At 42.2% G+C, this 21,654-nt stretch overlaps 1 protein-coding gene across 1 annotated transcript in view; it reads right to left on the bottom strand.

Annotated features, from left to right (window-relative positions):
* Nucleotides 1-6: 6 nt before the first annotated feature.
* Nucleotides 7-21,654, bottom strand: part of WWTR1 (WW domain containing transcription regulator 1) — a 67,777-nt gene continuing 46,129 nt past the window's right edge. The window contains exons 3-6 of the mRNA XM_074912507.1: nt 11,406-11,605; nt 2,875-3,008; nt 2,235-2,347; nt 7-1,190 (exon numbers count right to left, since the gene is read on the bottom strand). Coding sequence (XP_074768608.1) covers nt 1,006-1,190; nt 2,235-2,347; nt 2,875-3,008; nt 11,406-11,605 — 632 coding nt within the window. The 3' untranslated portion in view covers nt 7-1,005. The remainder of the gene's footprint in view (nt 1,191-2,234; nt 2,348-2,874; nt 3,009-11,405; nt 11,606-21,654) is intronic.

The following is a 21,654-nucleotide window of genomic DNA, read 5'->3' as shown; positions in this document are numbered from 1 at the left end:
AAACAGTATGAGCAAGTTTTTTCCCACTACATATGACATTAACAAGTTGTGCCACGTTTTTCAGACCTGATTTTAAAAGCATGTTCTTGCATTTATTCCCACAAATTTTATATATATAAAAATTGTTTGTTCATGTGTTAAGTTACAAAACTGTAGTGCTTAATATAATAAACATCAAAATCTAAGATCTTTAAAAAAATGCTTGTTTATAATACATTGCTTTGTTTTTAAAAGGCAGCAGTCAGTACCAGTTTGGTTTATTTTGCAACAATACTGTAGGGTAAAAATGTTGCTAAACAATTCTGGTACTTTCAGATTGGAAGTATTTATTTTCCAAAACCTATACAGTAATATACTGAAAAAAGAAACTGCAATAGTACTGTTTGTGCCTTCACAAATATATAATGAGAATTATTATGGCTGATATGGATCAGATTGGATCTGTATTCCATACAGCACAGTTAGTTACTAAGAATGAAAAAAAGATTTTTAAAGCTTAAGTAAGTTGATAAAAAAAGCTTCTGATACTATTGCCATGAACATAGTAATAAAACCGCTCTTGTGGCCTGATGCTGTGCACATTTTTTGAACCAAGTGACCTCGTAGTTAGCTTTTGTGATTCCTGAAGGGTTTGTGATGTTAATCAATACCTAGGAGATCAGTCAGGGACATGCACAAACACCACCCACTTTCTGTCAGAGTGAAACATTTCCGCCTGGTCTGAAAAGGTAAAGAAGTATACAGATATTTAAAGTAGTGTGTTTTTTAAAGAGGAAGAAATACATATGCATATATGTGTGTGTGTGTATATATATATATGTATTTTATATTTTAATTAGTGTCAATCAAATCCAGGCAGAGATTAAACTGACCATAAAGATGATGTAACAAAAGTCATTAAGGCAGTAAGGTGTTATCTCTTGAGGATTTTCAGATATTCTACCTCTATCTCAAGAGGAAAAAGAAATGTTGAATTGCATCGTAGGCCCAATCAGCACTGAATGATTACAGCCAGGTAAGGAAGGGCTCATTTTTGTTGAGTACTGACTCTACATCGTTGAGGATGGGGATCAAGTCTTCTGACTCTAGAGTCCCAAGGTCAACGTTTGTTCCTGGAAGACAGTCGAGGAAATCAGGGAAACGTGTCTGCTGTGGATTTATGTTCATTGTTGTCTGTGCTATAGTTTCTCCTAGGAAAAGTAAAGAAGAACTTTTGAAAAACCAAACTCTTCTTGTAGGTAATTTAAAACAACAATTGATATAAAAATTAGACTCCCCCTTTCCCATACATGTTTGTGAGCATTCCTGTCCTCTACAAACACTATCTCAAAACCAAATCTGCTTGCAGAATGCATATTCTTCTAAGAGTTAATTTCTTATCCTTGCTTTGCTCTCAAAAGCACAAAAGGCCCTTTCCAGCAGTGTTGGAAGTAATCGGCCTCTGACCTTCCACTCGGGAAGTACAATTGTTCAGAGTTCACTGGTCTGCACAGGGAGCCACGCCACCCATGCTTAGGTAAACCTTCTCACCTGCTCTCGGCACAAGGGCCAGTGCTGTCCATGGGGCGTAACTGAAAAAAGTGATTTTCTGCAATATTATATTACTTTTTTCATAAATTAATAATAACAAGCATGGAAAACTTCAATAGAGAAACCTTTCACTCTTTGTGTCATCTAGAACTTCTGATGACTTCAAAAGGATGTTTAGGTGAGGAAGTGCTGAGAATTTCACTGTCTGGAAAAAAAGTTGTTGGTTTCCTAGTAATTTATTTGAGTATTTTAAAATCCAGGAGGATGCTGATATAAGAATAAATACAGACCAATACCTAAACTAGCTAAATACATGCTGTTTGAAGGCAAAACCAAGTTTGCCTTTATAAGAGACTTATTAATGCGACTGATTTCCCAGAGTTAGAAAACACAGTGATTTGTACCAAGAATGTAGCCTAAGACCAGATTTTTACTACTCCTACCTACAAATTAAGGCTCACATTTTCCAACTTAATTTGTTTAATATCAGTCTAATGTAAAAGGGTAGAATCTGGATCTAAGTTAAAGCTGAGAACCTTCTAGGCACCAAGTACCTTTCAGGCATTTTTCCCCACAGTCTCAAGTCTGTTCTCTTGCACAGAAAAGCGAGAGACGACCATTCAGTTATGCAATTATAAAATATTACTGGTTATAACACAAAGTTATTCATATCATATACTTTAAGCTAAATCAGAGTATTCTACCTGTATCCATCTCATCTACATTGCTGAGGAAATCTTCAGGTGTCGTTGGTATACTGTAGCATCCCAATCCCAAGCCACTGTCTGTACTCTGTTCCCTGGAATGGTACGGCCCGCTGGAAATTGAAACATGAAAAAGCCTCAGTAATGACGTTCTGGCAGACAGAGTCCCTGATCATGGTGCTTGAAAAACGACAGCACAGCCAGTTAGATACTAAATACTGAGTCGTTAAGCCTCATTGTCAACTGTTGGCCACTAATGTGGTCATGCTCTATCAGCCCAAATATAAAGCAACTGAAGTGGGATCATTCTTAAATTCTGGAATACACCTGTATATGTAACTCTCCGGGCAAAACCAGTTCTGATAGCCTAAAAACCCTGAGTTTCTTTATACTTAGGTAATGTACCTATTCTACCTGCAGTTTCTACATACACCTACAGTACAATTAAAACCACCTGTTACCATTTCCTTGGTTTCTCTAAGCTTCCTTCTTAAAGTATAAACCGAAAGATTTCAGGTCAGCCACCCAGCCGTACTCTGTTCATAGTGAGTACAAAAGAAGATGATACAGGAAACTACTTTAGAAAGACAGCTTTACAGGTGTGGAGAAGGCAATAGATCCAATTGCCTAATGAACTTGCCTGTTCAAGAAAGGGTCAGATCCATTATTTGTAATAGGCCTCATGTCTTGTGCCATGGCAGGTGAACTCACAGCTGTCTGAACTGGGACCATGTTCTCTGGGTCCATGGGAAGTTGTCTGCATAGAGCAGCTTCCTGGAAAGGCAAAAAAATACGAGGGAAGGGTTATTCCAACAGCTCAGAAGCCCTGCAGTCTTGTAACAAACAAACATGTAATATGTATACACCATCTTATTTAGGGCAGTAATTCTAAGCAGCGTAACTGAAGCCTGTTTGTTCACGCTGGTGTGAAGACGCCACGATGTGGACAGGCAGCGTCTGTCCTGCCCACCCGCGCTGGGCTGGCTTACAGCACTACAGAGTCACCAGAGCCACCGCAAGCCAGCCCCGCCGTCCGGCCAGCGGGCAGATGTGCTTGAACACCAACCCAGAGACCTGTCTGCCTGTTCATATGACCCTCCCTCTTTTTGCATGATGCCAGTCACAAAATGCTCACATCAGTGGCTCTGGGAGCAGAGCTGTCACAGCGACAGCTCCAGCCAGAGGCAGAGGCAGGCAGGCAGCGGAAAGTCCAACCTCCAACAGGCACAGCTATTGGCAGAACCACTGCACCTCTACGGCCCTGCTGGCCACAGACACCCTTACAAAATCAAATTACCTCCGTTATAACTTCAGACACCTCGTGTGTCACCTCAGCATCAAACACCAATGGGCCTGCACGCCACGAGCGACCACTGACAGCCGCCCCGCTGAGGGCCCTCACCTGCACACTAGGGCTCTGTAACACTAAAACCACCATTTCAGTTTACTGTTGAGTGCTGGAGTAGCAATAATAAAGCAGTTTAAAACCTACAAACTCGTATTTACTCTCCCATGTATGTGTCTAACAGCTTACCTTAAGTAAAATTGTTCTCAGTTCAAACTGGTGTGAGAGCAAAATAGGGCACTGAACCTATGTGCATTGCTACTAGATTACATCATTTGCTATATACCAAAGCAGAATATCACTTGCAAACATGAAGTACTTAACATGTTAGAAGAAAACCACTGGAACTAAGACTTTGACCTAATAATCTTTAGAATGAGCCCTTTGCCTAACAACCTGTCCTCATGTACACTGTCTTCAGGATGACAAACGAGCAATTAGAGCCAAAGGAAACTTGTTTCAGAACTCTTCCCAAAAGATGAATTCTTGCAGCGCTACCTGTGAAACAACCATGACATCTAGTGGTACAGAGGACTATGCAAAGGGTGTTCAGCTCCAGGAGATCTTCCAAATATCCTAAAACCTTAAAAATAATAAAGCTGTGTCTGTTTTCTACCTAGTTTGCTTAACCTTTTTTTTTTTTTTTTTTTTTTTTTAAACGAAATAAGCTAACACCTCTCCTCCCTTAAGTCCCTTATTCTTCTGGTACCTTTCCAAAACAGCAAAACACAAAGCACTAGTAGAAATTTCTGAACCTCCATACTGAAAAAATGCAGTTGTGCATAAAATTGAAGTTCATTGCAAAAAATACAGTGTTATTGACAAAGGGAGTTTCATATCTTTAACGTTCCATGAAATAAATTTTCTTCCTCCCTCACTGAACTGCAGAGAAATAGGCAAGAACTTCCTCACAGCTTTTTATTTCTCTTACAGACTGACTCAAAAAATGCCCAGCCAAATAAACAGCACTGCAAAGAGCAGATAATTTCTTCTATCTACTGCTACTGGCTTGTTCCATCTGGCAAAAACAACCAACCAAAACTGCACCTGTATTGACTAAATTTAGGTTAATACCACTACACAGGCTGCGTTTTAAGGACGTTCCTCCACAACAGCTGAAGTTCCAAGATGAGGTTTATCTAACATGGAGTAAGGCACTCAACTGCCAAGGTCAGTGTGTTTTTCTGAGCCCTGGGCACAGTGTGCAAACTCTTTACTGCCAATAGAGTGGAGCTGCTCGAGCACGGCCAGCAGGTTCAGCTCAAACCGCTAGCTGTTCCATGTGACACTCCAAGAGGAACTTTCTGATAATGCTGTGCCTGTGGCACTTCAGTAAACAGCTATGACTGTACTTGGGACAACTAACTGTAGCTAAAGGGAGTGAGGTGACAACAGAACACCTTTTACTGTGGTCTAGACGCCCAAGCGCGTGCCACGAGCACGCTGAAACCTGTGCTACCTCCGTGCCACTGTCAGTGGCCCTCTGAGCTCAGGTTAGCCTGCACCTGCGCCACCAAACCTTCTCTCTGCAGAACAGACACAGGCATCGCCTTCCTCAGGAAAGACAAAGATTTTTCTGTATCATACTGTAAGAGGGAAAAACCTAAAACACTGTTAACTTCTGTAACTTATCCCCATTTCCCCAGTGATTTAATTTCCAGAAGTAGCTCAGAATAGACTATTAACAAAGTAAGAACAAAGGCTCAGCATCACTGCTGCACACCAGGCTGCTTATCCTATGGCCAGTAAAATGAACAGTCCACCATTTGAGAAGGATTTTCGTTAAAGGTTTTTCCCTGAACTGCCTTCCACAAATAGGAAAGCATTGCAAAATGTCCATTCTTTCCAGGGCACTGGACTTACTGCCCCCGCACAAAGTGCTGTGAATCTCGCATGTATCTGCAGACCTTAATGCTGGCTGGCTGTCCTCCGTGCTGCAGCTCACCTGCGCAGTCAGGGAATTCAGACAGTGATCTCTGGAAAACATGGTGACAACTACTGCTTGATCCAACAAGGAGAGATTAATACCTGGGTTTATTAATCACGTCCCTAGATACAGTAACTGGCCCTCCCAACAGCTAAATGCAGCAGGGCCAACAACCCATCCCAGGAATGTTTAGTCTATTACATGGTTTAGACAGGCTTTGCAAAGCAAGGCAATTCATGAGCTGAAAAGCCTCTGGCACCCTGAAGACTCACACTGGCATTTGCAAAATCTAAGTTCCTGCCTCTTCTTTTCAAGAAAAAACACATTTATTATGAAGCTACTTGGGTAACAGCGTGGCACCTCCCATGTCTTTATTTCAACGTATTGCATGTTGCTTGTAATATGAACTCAGTGTGCACTTTATGATACGGAACAACAGACTCCTGCACGCTGCAGTCAGAGTTAGGATGGGGAAGCTGAGCACTGGCTCTGCCACACGTTGAAGTACGCTCCTGCTCTGCTGCTGCCTGACGCAGGTGGTTTGTTCAGAAGTCACATTACAATTTTACTACCACTATGGATGTCAGACTTCTTTGCTTCCTTGATAGTATTACAGCAATGGTCAATAGTAATGGATCAATTACCCCATCACAAAATCTGTGCGATAGCCTGCTATGTCCTGCTCTCTATTCTAAGCATGGCTACAAGGTTCTTAAGAATAATATTCAGGAATCTCCTACCCTAGGTTAAAAAGTCTGGCAGAAAATACCAGAGACCTCTCGAAGCCCTGTGAATGGCAATATTACAGTTGCGAGCTATGAGAATAGCCTTGGCTACTCTAATTATCTCCCAAAGGCAGGAGTGCCTGCCGTTGGCCGGCAGACAGTCCTCAGCATTTAGTTCACAAAGGACCAAATGCCCGTCATGATCTGCTTGGCACTACAGCATACTTATTTCAAAAACCCAGAGGGGATTTAAAAACTAAATAACCAAACAAAGTAAGTTTAAAAAGCCCACAGTACTCTGACATCACAAAGGCATGTCAAAAAGCTTGGTCAGTGATTAGCTGTGAAAATCTTTAAAAGCTTCAAAGCACTGCAGTGAGTTGAACTATTCACTACCTCTGAACACAACCCTGATGTAAACGCCTTTTTAGCCCTATGCCAGACAAATCTAGAAATTCACTGTCACACTTGCTGGAACCCTCCTTGGCAGAACTGAACGGAGCTCCATGCTTAGCTGCCAAACAGACCCTTCCAGCTGGGGGAGGCATTTTTATACTGAGTTTACATTGCTAGTCACTCCAATTCCTTTTCTTCCTCATGGGAAGTGGGAAGTGAGATGTGTAGGTATCGCCTGTGCCGCCAGTAAATCAGAGCACAGGCCAGGCTGTGTGGCACGCAGAGCACAGCAGGGCACTCCTCTGTCCAGGCCGTAGCAGGCCAGTAAGGACAAAAGAGTGATAAATCTTCTTCTGCACCCCCATACACCAGTCCTACAGCCTCTTTTGAGATTCTGTATCTTTCCATGCACAAACTTATGGAATAGGATCGGGAGATCAGAAAGGAACCTCTGTGAAGTGTTGCCTTTCTGGGACTGTCTGCATCCCTCCAAACAAAGTGCAAGATGGCACCTGTGCACACAGAGAAGTGCTGGGACATCTTCCCTCCAGGACCCTGTCACAGGTTTCTTACTGACATCACCTCTAACTACTTCCATTTCCAAGAAGCTCTTGAGCAGCAAGCAGATTCTCCCCTTCCCTTTGGAAAGCTGACACAAGCAAATCAGTAAGAAAGAAAACGAACTCTTTCCTGAATGACAAAACTGAATAAGGAAACATTTAAATGGAAGCCATCATACTGGCTTTCTGAAACGCTGCCCTCCTTGCCTGGACTCGCTCTGCAGTTCTAGAGGCTTTACCAACTAAATGAAGAGGAGGACAAAGAAGGAAATGAACTCCCCAAGCAGAGAGGATCCAAACTGCATTCTCCTCCCGGCTGGGAGTGCCGCTCCACCCCAGCAGCTGCGGCCAGGAATGGCTGCGGGGTGTCTGCAGCTGCTGCCGAGCTGAAAGGAGGTTTGTGACCCACCGAAAGAATTCCTCCCCTCTCGCTCGAGCTCTCCGTGCTTCCTCGCAGTTGCCAGCAGCAGCAGGCACACCTACTCAGCGTTTTTCGCTTAGATGGGTTCCACTACAAAAGCAAAAGCAGCAGTAAAGGGCCAGGGCAGGAGTAACTGTACTCGAACATCGATGACTCCAGAGGGATTTGTCACATTCTTCCCGGCTGCCAGGGTCACGAGCGCTCAGGTTACTGGTGGCACATTCACCAAGTTCTCTTAGGAAGGATGGATTTTGCATCTTGCTTTCCTTGGGTGAGAAATATGTTGTTCCCTAAGAGATACAAGTTCTGGAAGCTTTAGTAATGCAAAGTGATATTGTCCTGCTTTGCATAATGCGGAGCTCGACCAAACAGCACTGGTGCAGGGTGATGCTGGGCACAGTAAGCTGGAGGCTTGAGTAAGTAGAGCACAGCTGCAGGGTGCTGGGCGTCTGCTAGTTTCACAGTAAACCAGTCAGCAGAGCAGGGAAACCAGCCCTGGTGTTAATGGCACAACTGCTCTGAAGCTTAATTTGCTCCTCTCCTGAAGCAAGAACAGAGTCAAAGAGAGTAAAGATAGCTAAACACATTATTAACAGCCTGACAATTATGACTATGCTCATACCAGATATCCCCCCTCTCTCCCTATACCCATCTCTATCATATTCTAAGCTCCTGATAGTAAAGGAAAAGGTCTGCAAAAGACTTGAGATCACTGCTCGGGTCAGAGAGCACCACTGTGAACACGGTTCTGCACGCACACATCATGTACCATCATGGAACTCCCCAAAATTAAGAAAATTAAACATGGGCACAAGATGCTGGTGCCTGTACCGTTTCCAGACTCAGGTCCGAACCATGAAAGTCAAATTCAGCCCTGACATGAGCAGGTAAAAAAATTCAGACACTTTAGTGGAATCCTGTCTGCAGTCCCTCCACTCAGCCAGAGCCTCGAGACCCGACGTTCACCAGCCCACGGGAACCAGCGCACACACACAGCCAAGTGTTGCTGCAGGAACTGTAAAACCACATCACTTTAAAGCCTTTTTTTTTTTTTCAAATGCAGCTAGATGGTGCTGTACAGTTTCAAAATGTATTAATTTTTGTTAATTACTTCTGTTAAGCATTTTTTTTTTAAAGTTCTTACACATACATTTCAAGGAAGGAGATAAAAGTAAAAAATGTAAATGAAGCAAATACACTGTTGTAAAGTGGTTTTACAAATATTCTCACTAACATTTTTGTGATTCTAATTGTCAGACATCCCTCTTCATTTTGTTATCAATCTCTCTTTTACAAAAGCCTGCTACGTCAGAGTATGTATTCATCCTACATTTGGTCTTTCTGCCTGAACAAGATGAAGTTACAAAGGTTCCAGTGGTGTAGCTGGGGAGAAGTATGACTCACATACAGTTTGTACATGGGAAGAAAAGTACAACCATATTCCGGTTTTTACAAGTCTGTATTAAGGCCCACATCAAACTGCATTTTCTGTATATTAAGAAAAAAAGCACTTTCAATACAATTCTAATAACCTTTAATTTGGTGAGTGATTGTAATAATGTCTATTATTACTTTTTGAAAAGTGATGTTTTGGTAAATTTGGCAATTAAAAATTATTTTTTCTGAAATAAAAGCATGGAAAAAGAGCATCTCAAATTCTTAATCATTACAAACGTTAAAGACCTTTTCCTGCATTAGTAATACTGAGATACCATGTTTAAAAAATCTCAAAACCCAACACATTTAGTAAAACCAGTATTCAAAGGCTGTAGAGAGAAACCAAAAAGATGGTCATTAATTTGAGGTTTTCATGACTGCTGCCTCTGAAAGATGACAAACCCTTTGTGAGCACATCTCCTTTCTGGTAGATGGGCTCTGATCATCCAGGCTATGTCAGACCTGAAGTTTTTAGGAGATTTATGTGTCCGTTTCTTTGTTACCCACAAACCCTCCAGAGGTCACCGAGATGCTCCAGTCTGTTTTCATCACGGATGTGTTTTCTCTCACTCATTCTCCTCCAGACTTTGAAGAAAAAGCGCATCACTCCTCACTTACTTGTGGCTAGTGAACCTATGACATACTCTCTGCTGCGCCTCCTCAGAGCGCACCTAAGCATGAGGATTTTTCTTAGGCTTCTTTTTGCATTTTACATGAGTCACTAACATTTCAAAACATTATGGAAACTTTTGGTTCTCTAAAAATCATCAGAAAAGTTCAGCTAATTGGTGTCATTAGCCCAGTCATAAACATGCTTCACCTGGTGCAAAGAAATGTCATACTGCATTTCTAAATACCGTATAAACAAATATTACCCTAAACTAACCACAAACTATGGTACAATCCCAAAGGCAAAAGGACTGAAGGCATGAAATAATAATTCCACAAAATTATCTTTTCCACGGAAGATGGAAGTGAGGATGGTTAACCTGGCAGGAATAGGGACATTGTCCAAGCACACAGGGATGAGGTTAGGAATGCTAAAACCCAGCTGGAATTGAACCTGGCCAGGGGAGTAAAAGACAACAAGAAGGGCTTCTGTTAGCACCGATGGCAACAGGAAGGGTAGGAGAGTGTGGGCCCACTGCTTCTGCTGCGGGGAACAGCCGAGAGGGCTGGGGCTGTTTCAGGCTGCAGAGGAGGAGGCTCAGGGGATCTCACCAACGATACAGACCCCGGCAGGGAGGGGGCATCGGGGACGCAGCCAGGCTCTTCCCAGGGGTGCCCAGGGACGGGACCGGCGGCCGTGGGCACACACCGACACACAGGAGGGTCCCTCGGAGCACCAGGAAACACTTTGTCACCGTGCACAGGCTGCCCAGGGAGGTGGCGGAGTCTCCAGCCCTGGAGGTGTTCAGAAGCCGTCTGGACATGGTCCTGGGCACCGGGCTCTGGGTGGCCCTGCCTGAGCAGGGGGTCGGGCCAGACGACATACAGAGCTCCCCAACAGCCTCAGACAGTCTGTCAGTCTCTGATTTTGTGGAAGTTACCATTTTTAAAGGTAATTAGAACTGTAACTGCAGCATTTACAAGGCCACCAATAATGGTGTTATTCTTGACAGCATGTACTTCATTCACGCTGCTCCTGAGAGAAACAGGTTATTTATTTTCTCTAAGGCAGCTGATTAATATGTCATGCAAAATATACCATCACCAGTGGAGTTGCCCATAACAGAAGAAACACAATTGTTAAAACTTGTTTTTTCCTTAACTCAGTGTAAAGGAAGTTACATATCTGTTTTGTACAATATGAGTTATTATATAGAGCTGAAATTAGGAAATAGAACATTAAACAAAATATCCACAAAGAACCACCTCTGGAAAGACTTCAGATCAGAGGTATTCATGGAAGATGTGAATGTGATTTTATTTATAATTCAAAGGCAAAGGGTGCATATAGAGTTGGGATCAGAGTCAAGAACAACTCCGTATGTTCTGCCTTTATCTTCAGTGAAGCATGAACTACTATGCAAACCAAGTTAGACTGAGAATTAATCAGTGATAGTTGCTCTAGATTTACAAACAGATGCAGAACAGAAATTGGTCCCTACAACACTATTATAGCTGGTAAGAAAGACACCAGGTCTGTAACTCCTGGAAGAAGGCCATTTTGTGTTCTGTTCAATGCTAGTTTAGAGAAAAAATGAAATGTTCTATTTGTATTAGCTTTTTGGTCACCCTTACCTAAACCAAGGGTTATTCTTGACATGAAGTAATAGATCTACTAACTGTACCTGGCAAAAATGTGGCTGCATCGAATTAAAGGCTCCCGAACAAAGTAAGAGCATCCCTGGCGTTACCTGTCGCAGTAACTCCTCCTGACGCATCCTGATCCGCTCCCTCTCCATCTGGATCCTCTGGAGCCTCAGCTTCTGCTGCTGGTGCTGCTGCGGGGTCAGAGCGCCGGGCAGGTTCAGCAGCCCCGGCTGCGGAGCCTGGGCAGGGCGGCTCTGCTGCGACAGTGCTGTGCTGCCTGCTAGCTGGTGCTGGTGATTCATGACTGGGGGAAGAAAAATAAATCATGGCTGGTGAATGAGAATTGTACTTTAAGATGACAGAGGGCCTAGGACACATGTTGCTCATTTATGGTAGAGTTATTAGAATGACTGTGTTCCAAATGACTGAGATAACCCTCCATCTGGCCAGATCTGGTACTAGCAACTGCTTAATAAATGATTTTTAATATTTCATGTGTCTATAAAACATGAACACTTCTATTACAGCAAGTACTTGTATTCACCCTGGTCTGTTCAAATATTTACCTAATGGTATGTAGTAAATGACATGCACATTTCTTTAACTGAAAATTTCTCTACAAGCATGTGCCTAGAATATGCAATAAACTAGTAAAAATGTTTTCAGTCTTAACATTTTCTTTATTGACAGATCTAAATCGATTACTATAAGAATAACTACCAGCATAAATAAGGAGCACTGTGTGTGTTTCCCACCACTGTGAAGGAGATACACACTTTTTTCAGTGACTCGCCGATGTTCCAGTTCCAGTTAAGAAGCAAACCCCGTGGCAGGACCCTGCTGGATTATCACGGGCCAGAGTCACAATCTCTGTGTGCTCAGCTATAAACAAGGGTTAGTAGTATCCTCGTCTCTTGCAGAAGTTTTTTAAGCACTCATTACCTCACAGGCACTCACACATTACAGTAATGAAAAACAGCTTGAGAACTGTAACTGAAGAAAAAAAGTGCATCTAATGAGATCCAGCAGCAAGCCTGACTGTCAGAAGTTACAGCAGCGGTGCAATAAAAAGACACCAGAAACTATCAGAAGCTACATCCTTCCCTAATATTCTTAACGTACTTTCACTTACTTTTTCAAAGCAGGTGAAATGCAAGGAAAAGATAATTAAATTGAATCTGTACCACATTCATAAACAAAAAGGCAAAGTAGTGAGAATCACTGCTAACTGTTCCTGAAGGATTTCTGTCTCCTTTGAACAAGCATGGCCCTTTCTTCCCAGTGGCCCCAGCATTCCCAGTTTCAGGAGGCAGTCAGTGTGAAGTTTGCTATCTGAGCTCGCAGCATGGGAATGACTATCAATAATGAAACAGTGTGATTGCAAGTTGCTAATACATCACACCACTTTCAATATCAAACTCAGCAAAAATCTTTATCGATCTTGTACTGAAAGAACTGCCCAAATCCACTGCTGCTTTTACAGTTACATCAGGCAAGAACAGAGTTTAGTGAGTTCTTAAGAAGCCTGTATAAAATTAATCCAAAAAAAGACACCGAATTCAGGCCTGGCATTAAGTTACAGAAATCAGCTAAGGTTAAATTTACAATTCATGGTTCCTTCTGCAAATGAAAAAGGTCTAATAAACTACAGATTAAGGTGTCTGATTTTAGACCGGATTTAACAGAACAGAGGGATTTGTAACTCTTGCTGAGCTCTGGATAGGCAAGCACCAAATTGTATAGTTGATGTCGTACAAAGAAAACTACTACAGTCTTTAGAACATTTGATTAACAACTGAACCCTTATCCACTAAGGTATTCAGATCTGGAAATGACCCATTAATTTCCCACCTTTGGTAGGAGATTCAAAAGGTTCCTCTGGGCAGTAACCCCCTAACTGGCAGGTGAGAAACGGGACCCTTTGTGAGCAAACCTGAGCTATACACACATCACCCAGATAAACCCTTTCGCTTGCCAACAGAAGGCTGCTGCTCAGGCAGTTCATGTTGCTTAGACTGTTAATGTTACTTAAATCAACACAATCTTTTCTGCTCAATTCAGAAACTGTAAGTCAGAGCAGAACTCTGTTGGATGGGCATTTTCATTCAAAGAACTGTTACAAAAGAAATGGCAAGTTTTTGTGTAGCTCCACGGTCACTCTGGTAGTCATGCCACAAAACTAAAATAATCATTTGACACCTCTGACAGCAGGTATCACTTGGCCATGGCAACAGAAACACCCCTGCTCTCTAGAAATGTTTCCCTCTTAGCAACAGGCTTGGAAAAAACAGGAGGAAAATAAGACAGAGAGGGGAAACTGCATAGCCTCCACCTATACCTCCTTTTTATTTTTGAGTAAAATGTGTCAGTTCCCAGCAATGCCACCTAATACCTTTTGTGAGCCACGGCGTGAACAGTTCTTTCTCTTCCCTCCCCAACTTCACGTTTCCAGTAAAACACACATACAGTACCTAAAGCCAGTCTGGATTACAAGTGGTAGCCATGTACTGCCTTAAAAATTAATTGACATTTTTTGCAAGGATTCTTTCACTAATAGGGCAATGGATAATTCACAAAGCTCTTACCTTTTAACAAGAACACCCCAGATACTAAAACACTCTCTAGAAGAGATACAGTATTTTTCTGTCCAAAGGACTAAGATTTGTATCATCCTTTTTATCTTTCACTCATTGTTCTTACTGTATGAGAACTGAAATCTTAACTCAGTTCTGTGCTTCTCAGACCTGAACGTGTTCGTGCTGTGTACACGTCTGACCTGGCAGGACACAGCACAGCAAGCGCTGTTAGACGCATGCATGGAAAGAAATGGGTTTGTACAGTCGGGATCAAACACGCGACACCCGCACAATGCAGAACGCTGAACTTATCTCACTCTGCCAGTTCCAAGCTAAAAATATTTTTGAAAGGTTGACTTTATGCTAGCCAGCTTTCTGCCAGATCAGGTACTGTCTTGTCCTTCTGCAACTGAAGAAACGCAGGTACACAGGCATTAGGCAGCCTAAACTCTGCCCTGCTTTGCTTGGCAGAAACGTTTACATGCACTCACATCAGATCTGAATCAAATTTTTCCTTCTGGGTGATCACACAGGCCCAGCACAGAAAGACTACGGAACCATCTGAGAGTACAGCTGCATGGTATTTTAGCTTCAGTGACAAATTCAGCTCAAGAAATAATCCAAGTTAAAAGCAGCCCTGCGCTAATATAACCTTTTCACGAATTCAGTCGATGTGTGGTCCACAAACAGCTGTATCCACACAGATGACATCATGCTTCCACATGAAACCAGAGTGCTGCCATTTATCACCTCTTCCACACCCAGCTGCCTGTTCCTGCCCACATGCTACCCCTCTACTGAGCTGGCAAAGGCATTTTTGTGGCCACACAGCAAACTAAAAATTGCCTGGGGATAAAAAGAAGATATTTTCTGGCTAGGTCAGTTCCCAGCAAAAGTAACTGGGTAGCCATGAAACTGCTACATGGAACCAACCTAGCAGTCCAGGTGGGAAAAATAAGCTGGTTTCAGGAAAGATGGACCAAAGTCCGCACCGGTCAGTAACTTTTCAGTGGTGAAATTCCCGAAAGGTTAGCAAGCAGCAGTGCTGAGAGGGGAAAGGCAGGAATGAGAGCTGGGTGCAGAAATCAAAGCACTCCTGTGATGGGAAAACAATACATGGAACCACATTTTAAAATGCAGTGAATCTAGTTTTATTCCCATTAAAATAAGTATAATTATACAAGTTGTATCGGTGCAAATCTGGTGTTAAATTGCCAGGACCATAAGCACTTAGGCAGGAATTTAACTCTTCCTGTACGCATAAGCATGTGCTTAAATTTCTGACATGTCAATGGTTGAGTGAACAGAACAACCATGCTAAGAATCCAGGCGGGCTGAAGGATTATCACAACATAGCAAGTTCTCCATAAGAAAACTGCTTTCATCTAAGCAGCACATGCAAATGATAGAACCAGGCGAAGTTAAGTAAAGATTCCCAGCCTGTACGGTGGGTCTGGGATACACTCTGTGCGAGGAGGGCCTGAGCGCAGTACGATTTGTCACAGCTATTTGTTGCCTTTGCTGTATCAAATACTCCCTTCTCCTTCATCAGCTGAGCTGCCCCCACGTTGTATCACAGATGAAATTACACATACAAGAAGAACAAGGCAATATGAAAATGCTGAGGAATACTTCTCCCTGAGCTGTGGTCCCCAATAACCCGTCTCATTTCTTCTTGTGGGGACAGACAGAATATTTTAGTCCAATGAACTCCCTATCTTGGAATAAATTACTTTTCTTTGAAGCAATACTGACTGTTGTTACATACCATCAAGGAACTACAGGAAGCTCAGTACAATGAGTAAAGCAAGCATGCCCACACCATACATCAGTGTAGAAAATACATCAAACTGAATCTCCTACAAGTCAAGCGAGCCATAAGTATGCGATCATATTTCTAACAAAAATCCATTCTACCTCAAAAAAAAAGTTGTTTATGTCATCTGGGTTTGATAAAGCCATAGCCACGGCAAAGGAGCTGCACAGAAGGCAAAGGAGTAGGGAGGAGCCATCCTCAGCCAGTTCCACCACCTGCACTGGTGGGCTCTGCTCTTCGTTCCATCCGTGCCTTTCTCCTCAGAGGTCTGTAGGTCTGAATCTCTAGACACAGGTCCACAGAGAAACATACCTGTTCAAAACTACCAGTCATTAGAATGGCTTTCAAAGAAACATTTAATTGGGCCACAGAGACAAACTTACTGAACGACATTTGAGCGCACTGACACCACACCTTTCTCCAGCACACACTGCTTCAAGAAGAAAAGGGATTCACATAACTCTCCACTCAGTTTGAACACCAGACACCTACTTCCACAGCAGCCCCTACCAGACAGACAGTCAGAAACCTGAGTGTAGAGGAGTCACGTATCTGTGTTTTCAAACAAGTACAGACAATTTTGTCAGGATATCTGGATAGAGTATGTTTGTAACGTCTAACTTAAAATGGAGCATTAACTCGATAGAGTAATAAAATAAACTTTTTTTCTTTACTATTATTCAAAACCAGTTTATAAATACACAGATGCTAAGACCTAGGTTTTCATTCCACTTGAATTATTCTTGAGTGCTATCACAATAATGTCCCATAAGCAAGTTTAGGACATATGTGGTCTACTTTTGTGAAGTCAAAACTAGTTTTTGGGTGTGTGCACACACACATATAATGCATATTAAGTTAATCTAACCTAGCTCAAAACAAATATTAACTGGAAATAAAAATAGTACAAAACACGAGACTGGTGTTTCTTTTTTGTATCTATCATAGAAAACAAAACGAAATGAAGAACTGGGGCATTCCGCAACGCCTGCCACAGCAACTGCTGCATTCCGCTGCTCTAAAAATATATCCTAAGGGTCAAAATGTTACATGTACAGTAATAAAACAGCTGACTATGGGAACTGGCTGAAAAGCAATTAAATCATGGCAGATCTGCAAGTGCTCTTTTGCACTGGTTCCACTGAAAGGCACTGAAATTATTACGAGCAAGCCTTCAGTTAAAGTGTTACGTTTCAGGGCTTTTCTGCACCAGCAGTTCACACTTGATGGCACAGGGAACATATCCTCTGCAGAAGAGCCTACCCAGATGGTCCTGCCCACCGCCTTCCTGGGGGCTGCTGAAGCCTGGGCTGCAGGGAACGCAGCGTACCCTCTGCAGTCTGAAACACTCCGCAGAATAAACCACGAGGCCAAAGAGGTGCTGTGCAAGGAAGACGAAGTGCTGGCTCCTTTCCCCTGCAGCCAGCAGCCACCCTGCAGCCACTGCCACTTACCTCAGCACAGCCCTTGGCCCACATTAGGTGATTTGGGCACTAAAACTCCACACGGTTTGTGCATTAGTAAATATCCAGAGGCAGCAGATAAACCCTCCATACATGTCATGTTTCCCCACTTGCTCAGCTCCCAGTCAGCCTCCACACTGAGCAGAAACCAGCTGACCCACACTGGTAGAAATTCTTGGGCTTGACAAGGCTGTGTGTGAATGTGTACACATGCCTGGTCGCCTGTGACTGGGGCATCACACAAAGCAACGCATTTTCCAGGACAAGAGAGGGGTGTAGAATGTACTCCTGAGGAGGCAGAGTACAGGGAAAAGGTTCAAAGACCCACTGCCTGCAAAAGAGCATCAATACACTGCAAGCACAGAACCAGCAACATAAAGATCTCACTTGATACACAGAACTGGCCACAGAAGATAAACATGAGAAAATGGTGAAAGGATTTTATTATCTCACTGGGAAAAGTGTACAAAAATGAATGAGACAGTATTACTGGGAATAATCCCCCAAAGTAATACAGATGGAGCAGATACTGTCTCTGTAGTGTAATTTACGGGTAATCTTACATGCATGAAGAGTCTGTTCAAGACAGGAAACATTGATAGAAATCATGACTGTGGCTCTCAGGAAAATGATATAACTGATAGCAAAAAGTCTTCAAGTGCCAGGGAAAATCTAACTGAAACATCCAGGAAAATGAAGAAGCCAGTAATAGCCAGTAGTGCTGAGCAAGGACACGAGCTCCAGCTAAAGAAGCTGTGAATTAAGAAAGAAATGACCTGACTGAGAATGGAGTCTGGTAAGCACAGGAAGATAATGGTGAAAATTCCCTGACTGTACACAACAGTCAGCTGTGAGGAACAGAACCACTTTAAAATTTTCGGTGCCAGAGATACCCTTGGGCATCTCTCAGTGCTGTGTACAGGCAGCAACTGTCGGCATCAGCCTTTCCAGTGAAGTCTGCAATTGCACAAGTCCAGTACTTCTGATATTAAGCAATCCAAAGACAGTGTCTTGGCTCCCGATTTACCCAAGACAAAAGTTCTTCCTGTTTATGGTGCCACGAACAGCACCCAGCATGGACACCCTCCACATAAGCCAGGAGTGCAGTGCAGTGGATTCCCCAAGAGCGACCCGCAGGGTTTGTTCGGAGGGCGGGTGAGCTCTACCAACGCCATCAGCTGCATCCAGCAGGCCTGGGTTAGTCCTGCCTGCACCTGGGCTGGCCCTGGTGTAGAGGCAGGTTCGCTGCCTGTGCGCGGTGCAAAGCCCACGCTCGTGGATCCTCCTGCACCTTGCGGAGTGCGTGCAGGCACATCTGAACCGTCTCTGCAACACACTCCCAGAACCAGGTGTTGTGGGAGTGCGACGCAGCGGTGCCCCTGCGGCACCCAGCACAGCTTCTCCAGAGGCACTGAGATGGCATTTTATTGTCCCAAATCTAGGTTCTTCACCCGGTGCACAAAGAACCAAGCAACACACCGAGTCGAGATACCTGTCTTTTAGTCTGCAGAGCAGGGTGCTGAGCATCTGACCCACTAAAATCTGTGGTCACATTTAGAATCTGACAGCATTAAAATCTGTGGTCACGTTTCTCTCCCATATAATTGTGCCAACACTTAAAATCACTCAAAACAATCTCCCTCTTTTTTCTCTATCCCCCTCCCTCTCTGCACTTGCTATGCACAACACTGTATGTAATGTCAGGTAGGTTTTATCCTGCAACACTACCTACTTGGGCAAAACCCAGCATCCAGGCACAACTCCAGTCTCCTCAAAAGAAGTGTACAAAAGTATGACGATACTGTTAGTACAGAACCAAGACTTCTCACTGCTTTTATATTTTTCACTATGTGAGTTCTTCAAACAACAAGAAATTTTTTTTTCTGAATAAACAGTAACTTTCTTTCCTTAAGGGTAGAGCTACAATGATATGCAGGGGGAAACCAGAAAAATAATAGTACCTAAAATACGTTTAAGTATATTTGATATGTCTTATATTGTCTAGATTTTGATAGTGAATCTTTAAATACACTAGTTGGAATGAAAAGAATCCCAACAATGGAAAAATTACCCCCGTGGTATACACATAAGCTTAATTTGAGAAAAGTCTTCTGCCTAACTGCTCTTCCTGGAACCAGTCAGCTGAACTCCTGTACTGAACAGTTCGGTAACACTGTTTTTGAAAATAGTTGGTGACTCTTTGTCACTAATGGTTTAAGTCAAAGGAAAGTCTGGTATCAACTTGTGAGCAACTTAACAATACGATGACATTCTACCAGTCTCTGTTCCTTATGATATAACCATATGGCACATTTGTTGTGCTATTTATGCAATTTTATTAATATCTGCTATTATTTATATTTGAATTCAGAATTTGTATTTGAATGCTATGAGAAACATAATGGAGTTTGGGTTAAAAAAACCCCACCCTGCCGCTCATGCTCCAGCTAGACTACCCAATATGAATACTGATTTCAGTACAATGACACTCAACTAATAAATCAGTGTCACTTCAACAACTCTTTTCAGCCTGTGGTCTGGGGAGCCTTAGGACCCCTGGACTGTTTTTGAAAGGTCAAAAGGTAACTAAAGGGAAAATCAATTGGTCTTCAGTAAGCTTAAACTCACTAGGCAGGGTTTGGCATGCCCAGTGCAACATTTCTAAGGTCCTGCAAACAGGAAAAAATATAACACTATCACATCTACCACTACATAAAGGAGGTTGGATATAACATAGCAGGTGAAGAGTATTCACCATTCTAGCAGACAGACTCAGGGTGTTCTTGAATTTAGTTCTCTTGGGGAAAAATAAATTTATTCTGCAAAATGAGGTAAGTCTCTCCAATAAACAGCCATTACACAATTTTCCAGCTCAAATGAAAGTGAATAAAAATGTGGAGCTAAGTTCCAAACCTGGACTATGTGGCACAGTTTCATTGCAGTCCATGGAATTGCAACTATTTAGTTCACATCTCAAGTTAGAGCTATGTAATTTTCTTTTTCCAGTTAGACGAAAAATGAAAAAAATATTTTATTACTTTTGTTTTTAAATTGATATTCTAGTGCATTAGGTTTTCCGACATTATAGGAGACCCTTCTGTTGATGATTTTTCTGGATATATATTACTCAAGGATTATTTTGTGGCCAAGAGACTCTGCAAGTTGCAGAAGCCAAAACACGCAAATGTAAATTGTTTCTGACATATGCGCTGAACTGACTATACAAACTTTTATTATTTTAATGTCAGAAGTGTCTGGATGCAACTGTGGATCTTTTTCTCTAGTCTGTTTATAAGCAGCCAGAGCCTAATTCATACGAACTGGCCAGCGTCAGGTGTCACGCAACACAGTCTGATGAAAAACAAATGTCTATAGAGGTTAAAAAAAAGAGAACGAACGAACCCAGCCATATTACAGTTTTGACTTAGTCACGACATTGTGAAGAAAAAAAAGACTAGGCTCCCCTCCTTTTCTCTCTCCGCTTCTTCCAACAAAGAACTGCTTGTTTCACTTATTTCCCAGAAATAGCATTAGCCTTCCAACAAGGTCAGCAAAAAATGCTGCTTTTGAGTTCTGGTGCATTTTGTTCCAAAAATCTGTAAAGTATTAAACCAAAAAGTTGTACTATCCCAGTGCACAGAGACTCCTTTATTCAGATTTCTGGGCTGAAAATAGCTATACAGAAATTTCTCAACAGTTTCAACTGTTATGCTAAGTTCTGTGATACTCACATTTAAGTAATCTTTCCTGTCTTCAATGATTCAAGCTTAAAAAACCCCAAAGGAACAACCTGCAGATGCAGCATCAAAGATATGATTTAACAGGAAGATAAAAGGTTAGAGATTTACTCTGTAAGCACTACTAACAATAAATCAGTAACAACAAATAATGGTGGGAGCTGCTTGACTGGAGCTTTAATGCTAATAACCAATTACTAATGACCATTATTATTTAAAATAAATATTAAATTCTTTTTACTTTTGTTTCACATACTCTTCAGCTTTTGCATTTCATTCCCTTTAAACTATGAAAATGACACTCAGCTCTTGCACTGGCATACATCTGGATTACTAACCCTGAAGAGAAATGCTTACACCAACAGGAATTTTTTGTGTTAAAATTAAAAATTACTAGATTTTGAAACAATAACAACATCTCTTTTCAACACATCAACCTTTAACATTTCAGATTCATAATCAGTTGCTGGTTTTAAAGTGTGTGTACTTTGATGTATCTGGATTTAATTTACCTGATACTTAAGCTAATTCCTATTAGTCTCTGGAATTATCAGCCACTGTCCTTAAAACATAAATTACTCTATCTGAAATCTGCCTGATAAATTACTTCTTAGAGGTTTTAATTGCAAATAAAACAAACAAACAAACAAACAAACAAAACCAAACCCAAACGCTCTTTTCCAGAGCTGTGGCATAAAACTCCCACAGAACGTGCAAGTCCTCTACAAACTTTCAGCTTTTCTATAAGCATTATCTCATGA

Source organism: Athene noctua, chromosome 8 (genome assembly GCF_965140245.1).
Source record: "Athene noctua chromosome 8, bAthNoc1.hap1.1, whole genome shotgun sequence".
NCBI classification, from domain to species: Eukaryota; Metazoa; Chordata; class Aves; order Strigiformes; family Strigidae; genus Athene; species Athene noctua.
The sequence above is the reverse complement of the archived record's forward strand: the minus strand, read 5'-3'. Positions and strand labels throughout refer to the sequence as shown.